The sequence below is a fragment of the Zophobas morio genome, unplaced genomic scaffold, assembly GCF_036711695.1.
Source record: "Zophobas morio isolate AGI-343-1 ecotype UQ-CSIRO unplaced genomic scaffold, CSIRO_AGI_Zmor_V1 ptg000021l, whole genome shotgun sequence".
NCBI lineage: Eukaryota > Metazoa > Arthropoda > Insecta > Coleoptera > Tenebrionidae > Zophobas > Zophobas morio.
The window spans coordinates 16,738,326-16,761,111 of NW_026972126.1; the positions used below are offsets into that span (position 1 = coordinate 16,738,326).

The window sequence follows — 22,786 nt, forward strand, 5'->3', positions numbered from 1 at the left end:
TTGTTAATGAAGTGTTATCATGTGGTGCTTAAAATTTCGGCATTGACAGTTTTAGAGGTAAATACTGAAATTAAATAAATAGAGCGGCGCAGAAGTTTTTAATGGCGGTGTTTTTGGGTCAAATTAGTTCGTAAAAATTATTTTCACGGGAGATTTGATCGTAAAGTTTGCAGGACCGGATTAGGTGTAGACGGTGTGTAGTAAGTGATCATGAAAGTAGAAAATTGGTTTGAATTTGAATTAGAACAAGAAATTGAATTATTGTTGAGTAAAATACTGAAGTTACAGATAAGTGAGTATAAAGCTTAGTACTTACCCTTTAAAGTAGGCTAATTAATTTTTAGTTAAAGTTAATTCCATAAAATAGAGAAAACACAAATTTTTAAAAATAAATTGTCACGCTATAAGAAGTACTCTTATAAAATAAAATCATTATAAAAGATGGCACATTAAGTTGGCTTTGGAATTTTGTGATTTGCCGCCTTGTTATGATAACTGTTGTAACCCAAACGTCCCGGTAAGCTTGGAAAAGCACCCTTAATAAATCAAAGTGCAAATTATTTATTTGTTCATTCTGGAGAGGTAAAATTTGGAAATCAGCTGTCTAAAAACTTTAAAAAAATTCAGGGTAATAGATCTCGACGTGCTGATTCCAAAATATAGCGTGTGTATAGTCACGGAATAAAATTTTCGAAAAATTCGGTGCGATATTCGAAAATTTTGAATTTTTAAAAAATTGCAGTGTTTCAATGGGCGATTCTGGGAAAACGGTTGGAGTTATTGAAGAAATGGGACAGCAAGTGACTTCTGCGGCCCGAAATCTATAAGAAAATGTATTTAGTTAAATTTCGAAAATCATCGAAAATGGGTAACATTGTAGAAAATTTCATTTGTGGAAAAGTTGTCTAAAAATTCTCAAAAAATTCAAAGTTATAGATCTTGACTTGTTGATTCCAAAAATATAGCGTGTTTATGGTCACGGAGTAAAATTTTCTAAAAATTCGCGGCGAAATTTGAAAATTTTGAAATTAAAAAAAAATGCTGTATTTCATTTGGCGATTCTGGCGAAATCTACAAGAAAATGTATTAAGTTAAATTTCGAAAATCGTCGAAAAAGGTATACATAGTGGAAACTTTCATTTATGAAAAAGTTGTCTAAAACCTTTCAAAAAATTCAGGGTAATAGATCTCGACGTGCTGATTCCAAAATATAGCGTGTGTATAGTCACGGAGTAAAATTTTCGAAAAATTCGGTGCGATATTCGAAAATTTTGAATTTTTAAAAAATTGCAGTGTTTCAATGGGCGATTCTGGAAAAACGGTTGGAGTTATTGAAGAAATGGGGCCGGAAGTGACTTCTGCGGCTCGAAATCTATAAGAAAATGTATTTAGTTAAATTTCGAAAATCGTCGAAAATCGGTAACAGAAAATTTCATTTGTGAAAAAGTTGCCTAAAAATTCTCAAAAAATTCAAAGTCATAGATCTTGTTTTGTTGATTCCAAAAGTATAGCGTATTTATGGTCAAGGAGTAAAATTTTCGAAAAATTCGGTGCGAAATTCGAATTTTTAAAAATTTTAAAAACTTTGATATTTTAGTGAAAATACGGTTGAAGTTACGGGAGAAATGAGGCCGGAAGTGACTTCTGCGGCCCGAAATATACAAGAAAATTTGTTTAGTTAAATTTCGAAAATGGTCGAAAAAATGCAGAAATGGAAATTTTCATTTTTGAAAAAGTTGCCTAAAAATTCTCAAAAAATTCAGAGTTATAGATATCGACGTGCTGATTCCAAAAATATAGCGTGTTGAGGGTCACGGGACAAAATTTTCGTAATATTCCGAGTGAAATTAGATTTTTTTTTAAATAGCGAATATATCGAAAATGGGTCGAAATTTGCATTATACATTATTATTTTAACAGTGAGAAATGTATGACGTGTCAAAAATTGTCACAGTTTTCAAAATCCTACGTTTAAAATATTTGAAATTTTAGGTCACCTGATGTTTTATTTTTGCCAAAATCACTTTTCTTAGGGGTTGCCTCATTTGCCAAATTCAGTTTTATTTCAGAAGGTACTAGCCCCGCCCACCTACCCTCTCTTTTCTTAGAGGATATGTGATTTGCCATAGTCAGTCTTATCTTAGCAGGTACTAGCCCCGCCCACCCACCCTCTCTTTTCTTAGAGGGTATTTCATTTGCCAAAATCACTATTAGCTAGTACCAGGTAAGATAAAACTGATTTTGGCAAATCACATATCCTCTAAGAAAAGAGAGGGTGGGTGGGCGGGGCTAGTACCTGCTAAGATAGGAGTGATTTTGGCAAATGAGATACCCTCCAAGAAAATAAAGGGTAGAAGGTATCTCATTTGCCAAAATCACTCTTATCTTGGCAAGTACTAGCCCCGCCCACCCACTTTCTCTTTTCGTAGAGGGTTTATCATTTGCCAAAATCAGTTTTATTTTAAAAGGTACTAGCCCCGCCCACCCACCCTTTCTTTTCTTAGAGGGTATGTGATTTGCCATAGTCAGACTTATCTTAGCAGGTACTAGCCCCGTCCACCCACCCTCTTTTCTTAGAGGGTATGTGATTTGCCACAATCAGTCTTATCTTGGCAGCTGCTAGCTCCGCCCACCCACCCACCCTCTCTTTTCTTAGAGGGTATTTCATTTGCCAAAATCACTATTAGCTAGTACTTGGTAAGATAAAACTGATTTTGGCAAATCACATACCCTCTAAGAAAAGAGAGGGTGGGTGGGCGGGGCTAGTACCTGCTAAGGATAAGAGTGATTTTGCAAATGAGATACCCTCTAGGCAAACAAAGGGCAGAAGGTATCTCATTTGCCAAAATCACCCTTATCTTGGCAGGTACTAGCCCCGCCCACCCACCCTCTCTTTTCTTGTAGGGTTTATCATTTGCCAAAATCAGTTTTATTTTAGAAGGTACTAGCCCCGCCCACCCACCCTCTCTTTTCTTAGAGGGTATGTGATTTGCCATAGTCAGTCTTATCCTGGCAGGTACCAGCCCCGCCCACCTACCCTCTTTTTTTTTTAGAAGGTATGTGATTTGCCACAGTCAGTCTTATCTTGGCAGCTGCTAGCTCCGCCTATCCACCCTCTCTTTTCTTATAGAGTATTTCATTTGCCAAAATCACTCTTAGCTAGTACCTACTAAGATAAAACTGATTTTGGCAAATGACATATCCTCTAAGAAGAGAAAAGGTGGGTGGGCGGGGCTAGTACCTGCTAAGATAAGAGTGATTTTGGCAAACGACATACCATTTAAGAAAATAAAGGGTGGAGGGGCGGGGGTAAAACTTGCTAAAATAGAACTGAGTAATATTAAGAGTAGTCACTGGAATGAAGAAGGGGTGGGTGGGCGGGGCTACTGCTTGCTCATAAAACTTGAAAAAAGCTAAATCAAGAACTGAATCGCTTTGGAGAGAATGAAAATAAAAAATATGACAAAAATGGAATGTTAATAGAAAGAACAGAGAAGTGATTAACCTCTAAATATACACCATAAAGATTTTTTTATAATTTTTTTTACATAACGTATTCTAGACTTATTTCCGCCATTTTCCAGACACCCGGTATAGTGTTCCAGGGTTATAGATCCTGACGTGCTGATTCCAAAAATGTAGCGTTTTAGGGTCACCGGGCAATATTTTCCAAATATTCGGAGTCATTCGATTTTTTTGAAATTTTTAAAAATTGCGATATTTCAGTGGGTGATTCTGGGAAAATGGTTGGAGTTGAAGAAATGACCCCGGAAGTGACATCTGCGGCCCGAAATCTACAAGAAGATTTATTTAGTTAAATTTCGAAAATCGTCGAAAATGTGTCGAATTTACATTAGTGGACAATTTCATTTTTGAAAAAGTCGTCTAAAAATTCTCAAAAATTTCAGAGTTATAGATCTTAACTTGGTGAATCCAAAAATATAGCGTGTTTAGGGCCACGGAGTAAAATTTCGTAGTATTCGGAGTGAAATTCCAATTTTTGGAAATTTTTAAAAATTACAATATTTCAATGGGCGATTTTGCAAGAAAAGTTTGAGTTATGGAAGAAATTAGGCCGGAAGTGACTTTTGTGGCCCGAAATCTACAAGAAAATGTGTTTAGTTAAATTTAGAAAATCGTCGAAAATGGTTCGAAATTTGCAAGTTAGTGTAAAATTTCATTTTTGAAAAAGTCGTCTGAAAATTATCAAAAAATTCACGGTTATAGATCTCGACGTGCTGATTCCAAAAATATAGTGTGTTGAGGGTCATATTTTCGAAATATTCGAAATATTTGGAGTGAAATTCGAAAATATACGAAATAAGTAATGGATTTGTTAATTTTGCGGTCATATGTTTAAAAAAATGACCAACAAGTGAACAAGTTTTGATGTAGACACACAGAAATGAGAAACTTGCCTTATCGTATTCTACGAGATGTGAAATAAAAGAAAGCGCGATACTATACATTCACTAAATGGATCCCCATTATAGTACAGCGTGATCAAAAAGTACTGTTTGAGTTGTTCATAGAAAAAAAATTGTCAAATCTGATTCAAATGCTTGGCGCCAAACATTTAGGGAAGTAACGTGACAGTGACAGAACTACCAATTTCAAGTAAAATTAATTGTTTCAATATAACGTATACTAAAACATTTCTGGCTCATTTTTTATCTTAGAACTGAATCTAAAAAATACAATTAATGGTTTAATATATAACAAATAAACGCGTTGAGAAAGAATTCAAGTTGCGTGAGTCTGTGACGAAAAGCGGCCTAAAACCAGCCCTGCAAATATGTATATATAGATCATCGTTTTTTTCGTGGAAGCGGCAGTTGATGTTATGTAAGGATTGCAGATTAGGAAAAGTCAGTGGGAAGTTACCAAAAAGAAATAATAGCGTGGGATTTGACCCACTTTTCACTATCCGCACATTAATAGGCATTTAAAAATTCTTCGATTATTAAATTAATGGACAATACACAACTCCGACACGATAAATGGAATGCGACACCTCTTAAATATCCCTCTTGACATAAAGAATTCGACAGAAAGTGAAACCACTCTTATCACACGCGAGAGAAAATGGTTCCGCCGGGGGAATCCCGAATGTCGCAACACAAATTTTCAAAAATGCAGAAAACTATGCCTTTAAGGCATCACTAATAGTGGCTCCACCACCACATGATATAATTTTTATGTAATCTCCTCCTATGACTCTCACTTCTGGCTTGCGAGATGAAATGCGAAATGCTTTCTTCATTCGATGTAGCGACCGCGCGTAATAACAACCTTTATTTCTCTAGTGGCTAAACAACCACCAAACACACAATGTTGCTAAAAACCGTAAGTAAATTCCGATTTTATTATCAAACCTAACTCAAAAGTCACTAGGTGTTCTACATCACAATATTAACGAAAATCGTTCTTGCGATCCCTCCGAACGACAAAGCTTTGTATGACAACCCCGAATCTCGAATCCACAAAAGACGCCGCCCTTGTAGAGGCCGAACCCCCGATGGACGCACCTTTTTTGATTGGTCCCTCCAATACGTTGACGTTAATTACAACTACAACTACAACATCAACTGTGGAGGCGGCGGCAATGGCCAGCACGGTGGAGGCGGCAATGGCCAGCACGGTGGAGGCGGCGGCCCCCAAAAACCCATCCTAAGCGGCCTACTACAAGGGGGTAAGTTCCACCACTTTGTGTATTTTTTCTAAAATTTTTCGTTGTCTAGACAATGGTGGTGGTGGTTCTCAACATCCCGTTTTGAGTGGGGTACTTCAAGGGGGTAAGTGGTTCTTTCCATCAGTTAATGCCATTGGTACTTGGTTCATGTTTGACGTACCCTTTCAGTAGGTAACGTTGTTTCTGGGGGTGACCACCCCGAAAACGGTCTTTTTGGCAGCAACGGACCAATCACCTTCGTCCAGTCGCAAGTGCAAGGCATTTTGGCAAACCCTCCCAATTTTGGCTCCGTTTTGCCCCAAAACGATGGTACTAATGGGGGAGGGGGGTTAGGGTCTTGGTTCCCGAGCGGTCTTTTCAACGGTCAAGGCATTCTTTCTTTGTTTGAAAACGGTTTGTTTAGCGGTATTTTTGATAACAATAGGCCGTCGAATCCGAGTTTTCCGAGCTCCCCGAGTCGACCCCCTAGTGTGCCGAGTCGACCACCCAGTGTACCCAGCAGGCCCCCAGTTATTATAACCACCCCCAAACCTGATGTCCAGGACCCCGACGATATTATTTATAATGACGAAAAGCCTGTACATGAAGATCATGATGATGTTTTTCCAGATCAGTACAACAGACCGGGTCAGTATCTAGTGGCTTCGAACCCGATTTTTGGGGACTATGTGTATAATTTAAATGGGAATGGAAATGGGTATAACAGGAATAGGATCACTAGGCAGTTTAACCGGGAGATAAATAGGCTGCACAGGGACTTTGTGTCGCTTTTTGGGATATAAGTAAGTAATTTTCATAAGCTAACCTTACCTTTTTGCTAAGTTTGTGAAAATTGCTTACTATTAAGCAAAAATTTCGTATCACTCACCTAAATTTGCTTGCTTGTCTACACTCTGCTTAGTTATGCAACCAATAATACACATTGATATGTCAAACATGTATATTAAATTGGCAAATTGTTACAGATCCCTATTACAGCAGACCTAGACCTAGGCCACAAAGACCATACCAAAACTATCGTTCAAACAGAATTAGGTTTACATAGGTACCTAATCTTCGTACAAAATCAAACGTATACATTATCAAAATAAAAACTACAAAACTATTTTTCGTTTTCTTCAAACTCGGAAGATTCACCCCTGTTGTACGTATCCAGGAAATTTTCAATCTCTTGTGGTTGGACACCCCCCATGAACGGCTTCAGCATGGGTCCAGACAAAGTAAAACTAGTCCCAACAGTCCCATCATCGTCTTTCTTGCGCTGATGCTGAAACATCTCTTGAGGATCGGTCACACCCTCTTTGTTAATCTTGACAGTCTGATTATACATCCTCTCAAACATCAAAGGGTTGATGGCCCCTAGAACATACCCCAAATCAGAATTATTAAGACCATCATCATGGGTTGACCCAGTCAATTCTTCATAGTGATTCTTCGACGCATCGTCTTTTTTGTCCAGATTGTCACCATTATCCCGAAGGAAGCTCTTTACGTCCGCTTCCGACGCCCGCCCCATGAACGGGTGCAGAAGCTCGGGCGAAAGAAACATTCTATCCCCTACAACTTCATTCTCGCCCGTTTTTCCGTCTTCTGTGCGTTCGTCGTTTTTTGGCTGCGGCTTACTTCCATCAAACAAGGTTTCAATAAAGCGCCCCATTTCCTTCGTCTCTTCTTTCTTCTTCTTCTTTAGGGTCGGTTTCTTCTTGTACTCAACTGGTGTACCTTGGACCATACTAGTCAATTCGCCCCTCATCTTCACGAGGAAATCGCGCAAATCTTTGGCCCCTACTGATATTTTCGCATCTTCCAAGGTACTAATCGCCTCACCAACAGTTTCCACATCGTCGTCATATTTGTGTCTAAATTTGCTATAAAGTTCGGCTAGTTTTTCGTCGGCGCGGCCCTCACTGATACCTCGAGGTCCAAAAACTATTTTCTGCAACTCTAGACTTTTCGGGTTGGGTTTGGAAATCCCGACAGCGTCCATCAAGTGTCCCAAACGAACAAAGTTGGGTCTGGAATCTGACGATTTTCGAGTTTCTTCGGCTAGATCTAGAATTCTTGGTGTTAGCAAAAGGGCCTTGTTGGGTCTTGGTCTACGGGTGTCTTGAAGAGCGGGAATTTGTGAGTATGGGATGATCAATCTGGGGGCTGAGTGTCTAGCCGTGCTAAACATATTTTTAGCACTGTGGGCCACATCACTAAGGTGGGCTGCCGTCTCTTGACCCGATTTGATGCTATTTCTTACCATTTGTCCGACTCTGGTGAAAGTATGAGAAGACGGGTCATCATCGGGTTCATTATCGTAAACACCACTTTCCGAAGATCTTACTATTTCGTAGTCCGAAGGTATGATCATGTTCTGAGGCGGTATTCTCATGGCAGAAAGAAGTGCGTTTTTTGAGGACCCAATCATGTGTTTGAGGTGGTACATCGGGGCTCTTTCATCTTCGAATGAGTGCTTGGTAGCGGTCCCAAAATTTTCAACCGTTTGTGGAACATCGAGCTTGACTTTAGGGTCACTGATCAATCGGGTAATAGGAATCGACCTTTTGCTGATCTTTCGACTCTTTTCTTCTAGATCTGTCAGCGTTCTGTTGCTTATGTCGGCTACTAGTTTCAAGTCTTCGTCGTTTTTTGATTGGTGTTGGAGCGACTCTACAATCTGGCGTTGTTGACCCAGAATTTGGTCCAGTTGTTGCTCGGTGGATCTCTTATAGCCCGAAATGCTTCTCCGGGCAGGAAAATCGAACAAGAAATTCGAAGAAATGAGGTCTTCTAAGTCGTCATTTTCGTCTCTTTGGCGACGCTGGTCTTCGATATCTTCGGCTTCTCTGTAGTGCCCTGATTGGCCGTAGTAGTGTGGTTGTTTATTGTACGTTGGATAGTAGACTGTGGTAAATTTTGGCTTCTTCGAGTGGGTGGGACTGGCTTCTCGGCTCATAAAAAGTGAAGAAAGTAGGTCTTCAGCTGAGGCAAGCTGATCATTCTCGTCGGCTTCTCGGTAGGGGCTGTAGTGCGATTTTTGGTGTTTTTTCTTGTGGTGGGTTGGACTAGCTTCTCTATCTTCGGCTAAAAAATCCCCTTCTTGTTCGGCTTCTCTGTATCGTCCATAAGTCGGACGTGGATAATAGGAGCTATAAGAAGGATAACTCTGATAAGGTTGGTGCTTCATCTTCTTCTTTTTCTTGTGTGTGGGACTGGCATGTCTGGATTGTCCCGACGGCACTTCTTCCTCATCCCCAAAATTTGCCCCGTCTTCATCGAAAGTTTCTTCTCCAGATCTGGACACACTAAAGCCTGGAATGGCCGACTGAAAATTGGGGGAATCCGGATGAGTAAAATGACTTGGGAGAGTGGAAGGATTAGGTTGACGTTCAGGACCCTGAGCTTCTATCGCATCGGGTGATGCCGCAGACTGCCTTACTTGGAAAACTGGTTGCGTCTGGGTTGAAATGACTGCACTCTGACTTGGTAAAGAATGACTTAGCGGCGACACGATTCCTCCGGGAATAATGGGCCCAATTCCTCTATGCAAACCCGAATTTAAACCTTGATTGACATTTTGGTTCTGGTTGATGTTCAAATTCAACCCGGGTGTGATTACTTGAGTCGCAGGTAAATGTAAACCAGAAGTAGAAATATGTGTTGGTGGAAAGGGAAGTCCGTGACCGTGAACAGTGGAGTGGAGGTGAGTGTGAAAACGGGAATGTAAATGAGGATCTGCCTCTGCATCCCTAGTTTGATCAGTGTCTTCAGGATCACCACCTTGAGTGTCGAATTTCACTATGGGGCCTCTATGTTCGGGTGCACCTGGCTGAGGACCCTTTGGCTTAGACGGCTTTCGTGTTATTACAGTAACGTTAACTGGTGTCGTTTCAGCTGGTAAAGTTTCAGCTGGTAAAGTTTCAGTTGGTAAAGTTTCAGCTTCTCTTAACCCATCAAACCCGCTCAAAATATCCCTCACGTCGGACAACTCTTCCAAGGCTCTGTCTAAGGGTCGTTCGCCTTGGGACTCCTCCAGCCACACATTCATTGCTCGAGCTTTATCATCAAACTGTTCACTTTCTCGTGGAACGCCGGGAAAAGCTTGGTCGTGGTCCCCAGAGAAGTGGTGAAAATCGTGTGATTCTTCTTCTGGTTCTGCGTTTCTTGCGTATTCGTCGTCTTCGATGGAGCAGATGTGGACGGGGATTGGTTCTGGGTCTTCGTATGCGTAGCTTTGGGGTGGTGGCGGCGGCGGTGGGTAAGGGTATGGTTCGTATTGTGGGGCGTATTGTCTTTTGGAACGACTGGGTATGGATGGTCGGCCATGGGTTGTGAATCTGGCAGGGTTTGCTCGATGTTTCGCACGGTTTGCAACAAGGCGGGCCCTGGCTTCGGTAATTCTGGACATGGCTTCTGCACGGTCGGGCGCAGAGAGAGCTGGTAGGAGGATGCTGAAGAGGAGAAGTGTGTGTAGCAAAATCTATGGAAAAAAAAACAGTAACTAACTAACGTTTATCCTTCAAGGCGTGGAGTTGAAGACGTAGATTGAAAGAACTAGAAAAAAGCTTTTGGACGAATTTATTTGAAAAAAGAGAAGAGTTGTGGGATTGGCGTTGAAGAAAGAAGTTGTAGTTAATGTGGTCAAGAAAATTTGAGAAAAACCCTATTACCAACTGGGAAAGTTCGATAGTTTAGAGTAAATCTGTTATTAGAAAATGCGCTGAATACATAAATTCAAAAAGAAATATTTGTAGAGGTCTGGAAATTATAGGTACTACAGTATCTGAAGAAAAAAAATTGGTCTACATTTAGTTATACAGAACTTCTCTCGCCCCTGATGCATTATAAAAAATTATAAAATTAAAATTTGAGAGTTAATTTTATGACTAAATGACTTTATAAAGGATAGATCTATCAATTTTTACAAATTCAAAGTTAAATTGCCAAATGTTATATGTATAATTTTGATTTTTTTTTCCTCAAAAATCTGGATGTTTGGGGTAAAATCTCAAAACGGATTCATAAACCACAAGTACAGGAGCATCTTATTACATAAAATTTAAATAACATTTACTAATGTGAATTTTTGAGATGACGTCATCTCATTGTTGGTGAAGACGACTGGACAAATTTTGGGTCCAGTAGTTTCGGAGATTTAAAAATTGAAATAGACGACAGACAGATGACAGACAGACGGAAACGGAACACCACCTTTTCCGTACTTTTGGAACAGGAGATTCTGGAAAACATGAAAGTAGTCGGACGCCCGATGGCCATTACTACGATATTTAAATTCGCTTACGTTCAGGAAGAAATAAAGCAAACTGTGACCACGAAGAAAAAATATATAAAAAATGGTGAGGTCATTTCAAGTCGCGGAAGGCAGGTCAAGTCAGGTAAGGTCACATCAAGTCAAGTCAGGTCACGTTAGGTCAGGTCATGTCAGATCAAGTCAGGTCAAATCAAGTCACGTCAGATTAGGTCACGTCAAACCAGGTCAGGATTTGTTCAAACTAGGTCAGGTTCAGTTATTTTATTTCGGTTAGATGAATAAAATAGGTTTGAGGATTATGGTGTTATGAGGATTTGGCGGTTGTGGTATTTTGAGGATTTGAGAATTATGATGTTTTGAGGATTTGAGGATTATGCTGTTTTGGGGATTTAAGGATTATGGTGTTATGAGGATTTGAGGATTATGCTGTTCTCAGGATCTGAGGATTTTGGTGTTCTAAGGATTTGAAGGTTTGTGATGTTCTGAGGATTTGAGGATTGTGGTGTTCTAAGGATATGAGGATTATGATGTTTTGAGGAGTTGAGAATTCTGGTGTTCTGGTGATCTTTTTACACGGGCTGTTTTTTAGGTCTAATTTTCAGAAATTTTGACTTCCATTTCCAAACAATCTGAACTGAACTGACCTGACCTGACATTAAGGAAAGGAAGGAAAAACTAAATAAGAAAAAATATATAAAAAACGAAATGAAGGAGATCGGTGGAAGAGAAAAATAATATGAAAACCTGAAAATTGAAATAAACCAAGAAGCGAAGAGATGGAAGGGATCGAATGAAAACCTTAAAGCTTTGACAGAAGCAAACAGAAAACTCCAAAATTTTCATTAAAAACCTATTAGTATCATTCAGTGGTTTATTATCAAATTTTCTCTATCATATTTGGAAAAAAAATCATGGGTGCATTTAAAAAAGAAAATAAGTAGTGTTTAAAATTTTGTAAACCCTCATTTTGAAAATCCTTGATATTTGTGAATATTTTTTAACACCTATAGTGCTATATTTTTTCGTTCTAAGGACAGCAAATGTCCAGAAAAAGTACACAATTGTTCGCATTTTTTTACAAGGACAATTTTAAGATGTAATTTTTAGAAATTTTGACTTCGATTTCCAAAATTTTGAAAATATCAATACTTTTCTAAAACAAAAACAACCTACCTTGATCTGACCTGAACTGACCCGACTTGACTATCCTGATCTGACCACAAAGGAAAGAAAGGAAAAAATAGGGAAAAATATTTACAAAGAAAAAAATGAAATGAGGAAAATAGGTGGAAGAGAAATAATCTGAAAAACGGAAAATTGATATAAAGCCAAAAAGAGACCTGATGAAAAGGCATTAATGCTTTGACAGAAGCAAACAGAAAGGTCCAAAATTTTCATTAAAGACCTATTAATATCTTTCAGTGGTTCATTATCAAATTTTCTTTATCATATATGGAAATAATTCATGGGTAAAATTAAAAAATAAAAAACTAAATTGAAATTTTGTAAATCCTCATTTTGAAAATCCTTGATGTTTGTGAAAATTTTGAATATATTACTATATTTTTTCGTTCTAAAAAGGGCATCAAATATTCAGAAAAGTATACAGTTTTTCACAATTTTTACAAGGGTTATTTCTAAGATGTAATTTTTATAAACTTTGATTTCAATTTTCAAAATTTTGAAAATATCAATACTTTTCTAAAGCAAAAATAACCTGACCTGACCTGACCTGACTTGACCCGACTTGCTTGTTCTGACCTGACCACAAAAGAAAGAAATAAAACATTAAAAAATAAAAAAAACTAGAATTTAAAATTTTGTAAACCCGCATTTTGAAAATCCTTGATGTTTATGAAGATTTTTCAATACATATTACTATATTTTTTCGTTCTAAAAAGAGCAGCAAATGCCCAGAAAAAGTACACAATTGTTCACAATTTTTACAAGGGCTATTTTTAAGATGTAATTTTTATAAATTTTAACTTCAATTTTCAAAATTTTGAAAATATCAATACTACTCTAAAACAAAAACAACCTGACCTGATCTAACTTGACCTGACTTGGCCAGTCCTGACCTGATTTGACCTGACCCTGAAGGAAATAAAAGAAAAACTAAATATGGAAAAATATATAAAAAAAACCGAAATGAAGGAGATAAGTGGAAGAGAAAAGTAATCTGAAAAACTGAAAACTGAAATAAACCAAGAAGAAAACAGATAAAATGAAAGGCGTTAAAGCTTTGACAAAAGCAAACAGAAAACTTCAAAATTTTCATTAAAAACCTACTATGTCCTTCAATGATTTATTATCAAATTTTCTTTATCATATTTGGAAAAAAATTATGGGTGCAATTAAAAAAGAAAAACACTAGAGTTTAAAATTTTGTAGGCCCTCATTTTGAAAATCCTTGTGATTTGTGAATATTTTTTGGTACCTATATTGCTATATTTTTCGTTCAAAGGGCAGCAAATGTCTAGAAAAAGTACACAATTGTTCATAATTTTTTGCAAGGGCTATTTTTAAAATTTAATTTTTAGAAATTTTGACTTCGATTTTCAAAATTATGAAAATATCAATACTTTTCTAAAACAAGAACAACCTGACCTGACCACAAAGGAAAGAAAGGAAATTTTAAATAGGAAAAAACATTAAAAAAAAAACGAAATGAGGAAAATAGGTGGAAGAGAAAAATATTCTGAAAAACTGAAAATTGATATAAAACCAAGAAGAGAACAGACGAAAAGGCGTTAAAGCGTTGACAGAAGCAAACAGAAAGCTCCAAAATTTTCGTTAAAAACCTATTAATATCCTTCAGTGGTTCATTATATCTAAAATTTTGAAAAAATCGATACTTTTCCAATGAACCACAAACAAAAAATTGAAAAATGTGTACATTAAATTGTTTTGTGATCTGTCCAAGCGTACTGATATGTTTTTTAATACTTGATTGAATTTACGATGCCCTTGACATGAAATGAAAAATTAAAAAAATCCTTTGTAGATTCTTCTCATACAAATACAAATTTTATTTTGATTTATCCTGTTCATTGGTTAATTTTTTTCAGAAAATTATTTAAGAACACTTACCATTTTCTAAGTTCGTCCAGTCGCTGGCACCACTTCTAACGTAATAAAGAAAAATTCGCCGCAAATGCATTTGTCGCTGACCTACTGAGCAAACTTGAAGAAAAAATTTCGCAAGTTGCAACTCATCAATATATCCATGTCAAAGCACCACTTAATTAAATACGTTTATTTAAAAATATGTTACATAAATAATACATAGTTAAGTATACAACAACGTAGAGCAGTATGACACCTTATATACAACAGCATCAAGAAAATTGCATAAACGACTAAACGCTTAAGTAGTTTTGAAATAAAACAGAACAATCCTTGCAAGATTTGATTAACTTTAAAAGAACCGAAACGGGTATTTACAGCAATTAACCAATCTTACGCTCATACAAAAAAGTTGTTTGTAAAATGAAAACGATTCTGCAAAAAGCAAAACAGCAAACTTGTTTGAAAAAGAAAAATAGCTCATTTCGACATGATGTTGTGATGAGAAAATCTTTAATCCCTGTCATCAAGACGATAACTTCAGAATATTACAGATCTGATTGATCGGGACCTAAAACACAAAAGACAGAAGTTACTTCAGGCCGAGCGCCGCTGGCAGCTGAAACTTTTGAATTTTATTTGCATTTGAAACAGAGTAACTATAGTTTAGTCGAAACCGGTTATTCGTTATTCAAATTAAAATCAGATCAAACAACATGCTGACGCGGTGTATGAAAATGCTGAATTAGTCCAAACTTCATTAATTTGTTAAGGAGTCTCTATAAGCAAACTACACCTTTCATTAATTAAATTATAAGGGGGTCAAAACTGGAAGTCACTATCTCATCTAAAGCCTTATCCACCACAGAGTGTTAATTGATTAAAACTGATTTTAGTGCTGCTCTTAAAGGTGCTTGGGATTACGACACATAGTGACTTTATTATCAAATGCAAATAAAACCGACTTGTGAAACCAAATTAAGGTGGAGTTTACTCCATAGAGAGAAGAATTTAAACATTGGACCATCCAGGAATCTACCTCACTTCAGTCTGCTTACATAGATTACTGGACCAATGCGGTTTAAAGCCTACCAGTCGAAAAAAAAAAGAAAATAAAAATAAAAACGCTACAAAATAAAAGTCTACACGGAACAGTAGAATAAAAAAGGCAAAAAGACCAATTCAATAGTGTAGGTACCTCATCGCAAAACCGGGTCCGTGTCAATAAAACAATTTCGATTATTCCACCTCCTCGTTTCGATCAAGAAGCACTCGTGACCTCGCTTGGTTCAAGGGATTTATCAGTGGAAGGAGATTCACAGGATTCCTCCATCAATTTCAACAGTTCTTGATGGACGTTTTTGGAACTCAGAATTTTCGGACATTTCGCCAACAACCCGGCTATTGCTCCCGTTCTATTCGAACCCGAATGTTCCTGTAACAATCTGAAGGCCTTCGACGGCAAAATGTCGTAATTCTCGTTGTACAAAAAATCCGCGTCGCTCCAAGTATCGTAATATTGCTTATAGTCGTTGTAGAACTCTTGAGGGGTCTGAGCCGGCGTAGAACTCTCAGTGTTGTTCCGCAGAGGCGACAAAAAACTACTATCGGGCGTGGAAGAGTCGTCAAACTCTTCCATCAAGATTCTTCGGGCAGCGGCTTGAAGCTTCTCTCGAGGAACATTTCGGAAAGCTTGACCCTTTTTACGTTTCAGGATACTTTGGACTAACTCTGACACTAGTTTTTCGCTGACGGGAGACCCTGGTGATGTAATTCCACTAGAGCTGAAACTTTCGTCACTCGTGTTGTTCAGCGGCAAACTCAACTGGTCGCGCCGCATCGTCGTTTCTTCTTTTTTCGTCTCAGGAATTTGTGTATCAGTTTTTTCGTTACCATCGTCTTCGTCGTCAGAGTCTTCTTCACCCTCACAAACTTCCTGCAATAACTTAAACAACCTCGAATGAGTCGCTGCACGCTGATATCGAGTCATTTTCTTCAACTCTGGGAATTCTTCATTGTCAGAAATGTGTCTACTCATGTCTGAAGTAACCCCAGAATCTCCCTCTTCTTCGCTAAATTCTTCAAACGACTTCACACTGCTCTTAGTCGACGTCGTCTTACTATTCTGCATAGTACCAGACTCAATAGCCGACACTTTCTGCTTCACCGACATTTTAATCTCACTATCTTCTTTAACTCTCTCCGATTTACTATTAATACTATCTTTAAGGGCTCGAATGCGTTCTTTGATCGACAACGGCTCAGGAACGCTCTCTTGATCCTCTTTCGCGTTGTTGTTAACATCGTTTATCTTCTCCATCTCGCTGTCTTCATCCGAATCACTATCGTCCTCTGATTCTGAAGACGAATCTTCACTTTCCACTTCCTCTTTCTTCGACGCGGATGAGCTCTTACTCGAGCTGCTATCACTAGAGCTGGTAGAACTCGCGTCGTCTTCTTTCCCTTTCTTGTCACTAGTGACGTGTGGTTCCGGCTTGTACGGTTCGTACCTCTCCGGCAACACCGGAACGACAACATCACTCTTTTCTTCTTCAACAACAACTTCCACTTTATCTTCTTTTTTCTCTTCTTCTTCTTCGTACGGTTCATATTTCTTCGGACGAACGGGAAGAACATCGTCATCTTTGTTCAAGATTCCCCACCAGTCTTGCTCTTCCTCTTCGTCCTCTTTTGGAATAGTTTTGTCATCATCACTAGCACAAATCACAGCTTCGGTTTCTGGTTCGGTCGCTTTCGCAACCGACTTGATAGTGAAGGCGGCGAATGTATCGCCTGTTTCGTCTTCACCATCTTGGTCATCTTCAACTTTGATCTCGCTTTCACCCACGATCACAGTGGTTATCTCCTTGTTGTCCGTCACCTCGACCTTGAATTTCAACGGTAACTTGACGCTAACAGCGGTCGAGTTTTCTTCATCTTCGTCTTCTTCACCGTCGCTTTTGTCAGCGATGGTGGTCGAGTCGCTCAGCACGCTTGATTCCCGTTTCGAGTCGCTCCGCTCGCTTTCTTCAAAAATGACGCTCAGTTGGTGAGGGATCGTTTCCTCCTCTTCCACCACGTACGAAATCGAATCTTCATTGTCTTCCGTTTCTTCCGAACAATCATCAGCGTTTTCTTCCTCGTCGGAGTTCTGTTCGTCTTCATTGTCGTAAATTTTGATGTCTTTGACCGACGGGATGGCTTGTAGCCCGTTAGAACTTTGGCTGCGTTTCGTCTGGAAGCGTTCTTCTTCAGTTTCCACTTCCGTTTCTGAGTCGGACTCGGAGGAATCGCGCTCGGATTCGGTCTCTGGTTTCGGGTGGTTGAATTCTTGAGGCAAAGTCGGAGTTACCAAGATTTTGGGGGTCTTGGAAGCCTCTCGTTCCGACTCGTCTCTCTCGTTTTTGATTCTTTGACTGAAGTACGCCATTTCGTCCGTGGACGAGTACCCTGCGGTTTCTTCACCATCGGTTTGTTCGTAGAACGGATACGGTGAGTACACTGGTGGGTACCCGTAGTAGTAGTAGTACGGATCCCAGTACGGCGGGTACTGGTACGGCGGCGGTGGCGGTGCGTAATTCTGCTGGCTGCTTTCTTCTTTTTCCGAGTAGTACTCTTCGATTTCTCTGCTCGGAGTCGGCGTTGGTGCGTAGTACGGAGGGTAGTACCCCCACGGCAACGGCGTATTTCTAGCGGTACTACTCTCTGATTCTACGTCTGGTGTTCGGAGAGGGCGCTGCACGTACGGGTAAGGCGACGGCGGGGGGTAGTACCCCCAGAACGGCACGGGTGTCTGGCGCATGTCTCTTTCGCTCTCATTCTGTTCCTTACTCGGGTAATAATAATTGTAATAGTAATCGGGCCAGTATGGAGGGTAAGGGGGAGGGTAGTTGGGGTCGTAGCCCCATTGGTTATACGAGGAGGGGTCGTAGTTTTCGTTTACTTCATTGGCATTGGCTACAACAAAATAATTTTCGTGTTCAAATTTGACGTGTCGGCAAAAATTTGGGTAGGCTTCAAAAAATCACTTATTTATATCAGTCTTTAAAATTTCGTCAATGAAATGATCAAGACAGTTAGTTGGACTAGAGAATGAGTGTACCATGCTCGTCTTCTTCTGTTTTGTCTGTACTGTTTATATTACGTGTATCGGTTTTGAGAGGAGAGTCGCTCGGAACTTACCACAACTATCAGGCGCAGTCATTGCCTGTAAGATCTTGAAAGACCTGCTCGGTATTGAGCTACCTGTGTATTTCTTGGGCTCCGGGACGGTCTGTTCGCTCGGATGGACGTAATTCTTGGGTTGGTCGTCCCCTACAAACACGTTAAAAACGCCACAAGTGAAGACTTCTCTTACTTACTTTCTATCTGAATCGGTATGTTCCTGATCTGAGGAGTTCGGTTCCCGGTGGGTGTAGGCGGTCCACGTGAAACTACACAAAAACAAGTTGAAGAAGATGAATACCTACGCGCAGAATTTGCTACTGTGTTAGTCTAAGAAAGCGAAAAATAAAACGGTTAGAAGAAACTCCCACAAGCTTCAAATTATCGTACCAGTGGCACCGACAGGAGTATCAGAAGATCCATCAGTCATTGATTGAAGGAGTTTAAAAGCTTTTGATGGGATAGCCGGACCCCGATATCTCGGGTCTACTTCGTTATGAAGGGAAGTATCATCGTCTACACCTAGTCAAAGAGTAGTGCGTTAGTCAGAAGCGTGTTAACAAGTATACTAGAGCTAAGTTGCCCTATTCCACAATTAAAAGTGATCAAGAAAAGCGACAGAACCCGACACCTAATTATAAAAATTTCAAGTACCGCTTTCGTCAAGAATTCGAAAAACTCGGGATGGTATGAGGCCGCCTCTATACCTCGGGTCTTCCTCCTCTTTAACAACACTCTCATTATCAACGCATTTTCCTCTTAACTACGTTACCTTGTCTGAATCTATTCATCAATTCTCTATCACCCTCGGACAACTTCAACTTCCTCATCTGCTCGACCGGTGGAGTCTGCTGGAACTGCTGCGGGTACCTGGGACCGTGCTCCACAACGGGAGCGTTCTCGTCTTCTTCGTCACCCTCGGTCTGGGTGAGCTTCTGGAGAACCTTGAACGAATTCGACTGAGTCGGGGTGTTATTCCAGCTCTGTTGACGATTCAGAGACCTAAAAGCCCACGAATAACCACACGATTGTGACCCTCCACCACGAACCTGTCATTTCCAGGAGTTACAGGAGTAGCAGGAGTTTTTCTTTCAATCTGTACAGGTATAAGTACGGCTCCCTGTTCATCTCTTCTTGGTTGTTGTTGTTGTTGTTGTTGTTGTTGACGATTCGGCGGAGGCCCTGGATGTTGAAACACCAAAGGCTGAGTAACATAAACAGCGTTGGGACTGGGCTGTTGTTGAACCGGAGGTGATCTCGATTGAGCTTGAGGAGGTGGCCTTTGTTGAGGAGGTGCAGCCACCGGTTCTTTCTTAGCCCATGCTGGTAATTCCTCTGGCTGTTTCTGCTGCTTCTGCCACGGTCGTGGTGCTTCTTTTAGTGTCGGCGTTGACGGCGACTGGATTTGAGGGGACTGGGGGTCACGTTTTGGAGGCGGCGGAGGACTTGTCACGTTTCTTTGCTGCTGCTGCTGCTGCTGTTGGTTGATCGGAGGTATATAGAGCGACCCCAAATGAGCAGTGCTTGTTTTGATTGGTTCCTCCTGACTAGGGACCCTTTCGATGACCTTCGGGTGGTACCGCTGCGGTTCCGGCTGCACTGGAGGACTCGCCTGGACTGGAGGAGACGGCTGCTGAGCTTGGTACCTCGGTACTTCTTGCACCGGCGGGGACCACTGCTGCGGCGGCGGCGGCGGCTGGTTGTGGTTCTGTTGCGGCCACCTCGGTCCTTGTTGCACCGGGGGTGACCTCACCGGCGGCGTCTTCATCGACTTCTGCCCGTACAGTTCGTCGATGAAGGAATCCCTAGGTTGCGGCCCCCCGGTTTTCCGTAGCATCATCATCGGGTTATCAGGGATGATTTTCGTCATGTCGGGTCTTTCGAGCACCTGGTTTTCGGATGTGACGACCTTTTGTGTGGGTAGAGGCCCGGATGGTGGAGGCGGAGGAGGCGGTATGTTGGCTGGGGGAGGTGGGGGTGGGGGAGGAGGGCCGCCTCTGGGTCCGGGTGGTGGTGGCGGCGGACCCGTGGGGAAGACTTGGACGTGCATTTGGGGCTGCATCGCCGCCAAAGCCGAGGGCGGTAAGGGACCGACGGGTTGTTGTGCAACGGGGCGGGGGCCTTCAGGGGCGCCGGTGTAGTTGGCGTTGCGTTCTATTCTTCGGGCCATTCTTGGCGATTTGATTTCGGACAGGTCGATGCCGCCGGGGGTGTAGGTGAAGGGTTTCTTGTCTTGTTTCATCATGGCGTTCTGGACACATGGTGGGGGATCCATTTTTATGTCTTGTATCTGAAATAATAATCAATAGCAGCAACAGATTAAAAAATCATTAAGACGTGTAAATTTAATAATTAACGTTTAGTTTCGGTTGCCGCTTTAATTATTTTCTTGGCATTTCTAAGAAAAATTATGTCGTTAATGTCTGTTCAACAAGGTGTGACAACGAGTTGAGATGAAGACGATAACATTGTGCAGATTCATTTACCTCTGAGCCGAGTTTATTACTAGGAATGTGTCCGTTTGGCGGCGATGGTGGCGGTTGTATTCCTCCAAAAGATGACTCGAAGCCAGGGCCTGCTCCAGGGAGCCTTGACTGCTGCCTGTAACAAGATTAACCGATTCAAAACGAATCCATTTCCTTGATTAATTACTTAGAAAACAACACTTTCATTAGCGGTAACTACTAGTCGTTAATAATCGGATGTTCGATCTTATCGCCACCTCTGTATATTACTGCGTGTAATTAACTACACACCACTTCTTCGTGGCGTGCCACACTTTAGCAATTCGTGCGTAAAATGCATTTTTCTTTGGTATAAATACGGCGAGGAGCTCTTGGAAGGTCATTCTCAGCTTGGTTTGCTTATCTTCTAGATATAGCAACATGGGAGCTTTGGTAAGAGAATAAGACTGTTAAGACTAATAACTGATTTTTTTCAGGTGATGACGAGTGTGTTCCTGCTGGGCCTAATAGCAACCGAAGCTAGAAGCCTGTCTGAAGAAGACGGCGTGACGTACATAGCTCGAAGCATGGCCATAGCACCTCCCCTACATAGCGCATCACCACCAGAAGACCCAAGATTGATAGCAACAGCAACTAACTATCAACCTTTTCCTATTAAAACTTACCAGTATTCAAGTTACGCACCAAACTACGAAATCCTCGCACCCACATATAACCCCCAAGCCTACCAACTCGACAGCGAATACTCCAAAGAAGCCAAAGACGATGACTTTGAAAACACAGAACACTTCCTCGGTGACCTCCAAGGCTACACCCACTACAAAACCTCCAACAGCTTCAACCTCGAAGGTCCCCACCAGCTCGAAACCATCAACACCAAAAGCTACCACAAAGAAGTAGAACCATATGACGTTTCCGGCTATTCTCACGACCAACACGACCACGACGAAGAACACGCAGAGGTCCACTACCACCAGCACAAACACGTCCACAAACACAACCACAAGCAAGAACATGTTCACCAACACAAAGGTCAACACCAGCACCAACACGGTCACAAACACCAACACCAAGGACAACACAGTCACAAGCACGTGGGTGACCACAAGCACGAACATCAACAGAAACACGTTCATAATCATCATGGCGAACACGACCACAAACACCAACACGGGCATCAGCACAGCCACCATGGCGATCACAAACACGACCACAAGCATCATCAGGATCACAAGCATAGTCATCATCACGGGCACAAGCATTCTCATCATTCTGACCACAAGCACGAACATCATCAGGACCATAAGCATGATCATCATCACGACCATAGTCACCAGGGGAGTCACAAGCATCAGCACCATCACCAGGGGTCGCATAAGCATCAGCATATGCATAAGCATGAAGATAAGCACCACCATGGGCATAAGCATGGGCACTCTCATAAGCAGAGCCACCACAAGCACTGATTTTGTTGTTTTTGTTTTTAAATGTTGTTGTCTGTTGGGACTTTTATCCGCAAATAAAGGATGATTTTAACAAGTAACTATTTTTGTGTTTTCGTATAAATTTTCGCCTTGAAGTAACAACATTTTTCTTGTTTATGATTCGATACTTCAACCACCGATAGGCCTATAATTTTTTGAAATTTCTGCTCTAACTAAAATACTGAACTGTACACATTGATCAGGGCCAAAAATTCACAAAATTTTGTGAAATTATGGATCTCTAATTAAAAAAAATAAATGTAAAATTTCAGTGGTTTATCTTCACAAACAAAAAATTTATTAAAATTAATTGGAATTCCTTGAAATGCATGTGTAACAAAAGAAGATTAATTTTTAGTTCCGTTTAAACAAAAATTTGTTTTTAAATTTAACAGAAAGCTTCTTTTGTTTCATTTTTACATTATATTTATCTCTTTTTGTGTGATTTTTATATAAAATAATTTCAAAAGAAATCTTGAATAGTACAATATCAAAAGCGAAATAAGTGGAAGATGAAATAGTAAGGGACGAAAAGTCAATGTCGCAGCGACATCAAAACAGGAAATTTGTTACGAATATCAAGAAAGAAAATCGTTTATAAAATATCGTATGAATGGAAACTTTGGTTCTTCAAGATCGGGAAACTTTAATATTT

General features: G+C 40.3%; 4 protein-coding genes across 10 annotated transcripts in view; 2 read left to right on the top strand and 2 right to left on the bottom strand.

Annotated features, from left to right (window-relative positions):
- The first annotated feature begins 5,267 nt into the window (after window positions 1-5,267).
- On the top strand, window positions 5,268-6,797 carry LOC135131652 (uncharacterized). Of its 3 annotated transcripts, none has more exons than XM_064059495.1 (5): window positions 5,268-5,346; window positions 5,395-5,692; window positions 5,742-5,795; window positions 5,861-6,474; window positions 6,658-6,797. In XM_064059495.1, exons 1-4 carry the CDS (start codon window positions 5,332-5,334, stop codon window positions 6,472-6,474), a joined length of 981 nt encoding a protein of 326 aa, XP_063915565.1. In that variant the 5' UTR covers window positions 5,268-5,331; the 3' UTR covers window positions 6,658-6,797. The 3 variants fall into 3 exon arrangements, with proteins under 3 accessions (XP_063915565.1, XP_063915567.1, XP_063915566.1); XM_064059497.1 differs by having other exon boundaries at window positions 5,861-6,319; XM_064059496.1 differs by having other exon boundaries at window positions 5,864-6,474.
- On the bottom strand, window positions 6,619-14,127 carry LOC135131634 (uncharacterized). Its single transcript, XM_064059468.1, has 2 exons — window positions 14,043-14,127; window positions 6,619-10,160 (listed from the first exon to the last, which is right to left on the bottom strand). Exons 1-2 carry the CDS (start codon window positions 14,043-14,045, stop codon window positions 6,795-6,797), a joined length of 3,369 nt encoding a protein of 1,122 aa, XP_063915538.1. The 5' UTR covers window positions 14,046-14,127; the 3' UTR covers window positions 6,619-6,794.
- A 66-nt stretch (window positions 14,128-14,193) lies between these two features.
- LOC135131633 (uncharacterized protein) overlaps window positions 14,194-22,786 on the bottom strand; it is a 49,247-nt gene continuing 40,654 nt past the window's right edge. For 3 of the 5 annotated variants that reach the window (XM_064059462.1, XM_064059467.1, XM_064059466.1), the window contains exons 2-9: window positions 20,669-20,783; window positions 19,232-20,472; window positions 18,955-19,184; window positions 18,573-18,704; window positions 18,380-18,451; window positions 18,201-18,332; window positions 15,217-17,975; window positions 14,194-14,589 (exon numbers count right to left, since the gene is read on the bottom strand). In XM_064059462.1, coding sequence (XP_063915532.1) covers window positions 15,280-17,975; window positions 18,201-18,332; window positions 18,380-18,451; window positions 18,573-18,704; window positions 18,955-19,184; window positions 19,232-20,457 — 4,488 coding nt within the window. In that variant the 5' untranslated portion in view covers window positions 20,458-20,472; window positions 20,669-20,783 and the 3' untranslated portion in view covers window positions 14,194-14,589; window positions 15,217-15,279. Of the gene's footprint in view, window positions 14,590-15,216; window positions 17,976-18,200; window positions 18,333-18,379; window positions 18,452-18,572; window positions 18,705-18,836; window positions 18,906-18,954; window positions 19,185-19,231; window positions 20,473-20,668; window positions 20,784-22,786 lie in introns of all 5 variants that reach the window. The other 2 variants (XM_064059463.1, XM_064059464.1) reach the window with 2 other exon arrangements.
- Window positions 21,004-22,167, top strand: LOC135131651 (histidine-rich glycoprotein-like). Its single transcript, XM_064059494.1, has 2 exons — window positions 21,004-21,079; window positions 21,124-22,167. Exons 1-2 carry the CDS (start codon window positions 21,068-21,070, stop codon window positions 22,111-22,113), a joined length of 1,002 nt encoding a protein of 333 aa, XP_063915564.1. The 5' UTR covers window positions 21,004-21,067; the 3' UTR covers window positions 22,114-22,167.

What these genes read in the sequence shown, in the direction of transcription:
- LOC135131652 (XM_064059495.1), top strand. An exon ending in AAGCGGCCTACTACAAGGGG is followed by an intron (nt 5,693 to 5,741) that starts GTAAGTTCCACC and finishes TTCGTTGTCTAG; the next exon opens with ACAATGGTGGTGGTGGTTCT. An exon ending in GAGTGGGGTACTTCAAGGGG is followed by an intron (nt 5,796 to 5,860) that starts GTAAGTGGTTCT and finishes GTACCCTTTCAG; the next exon opens with TAGGTAACGTTGTTTCTGGG.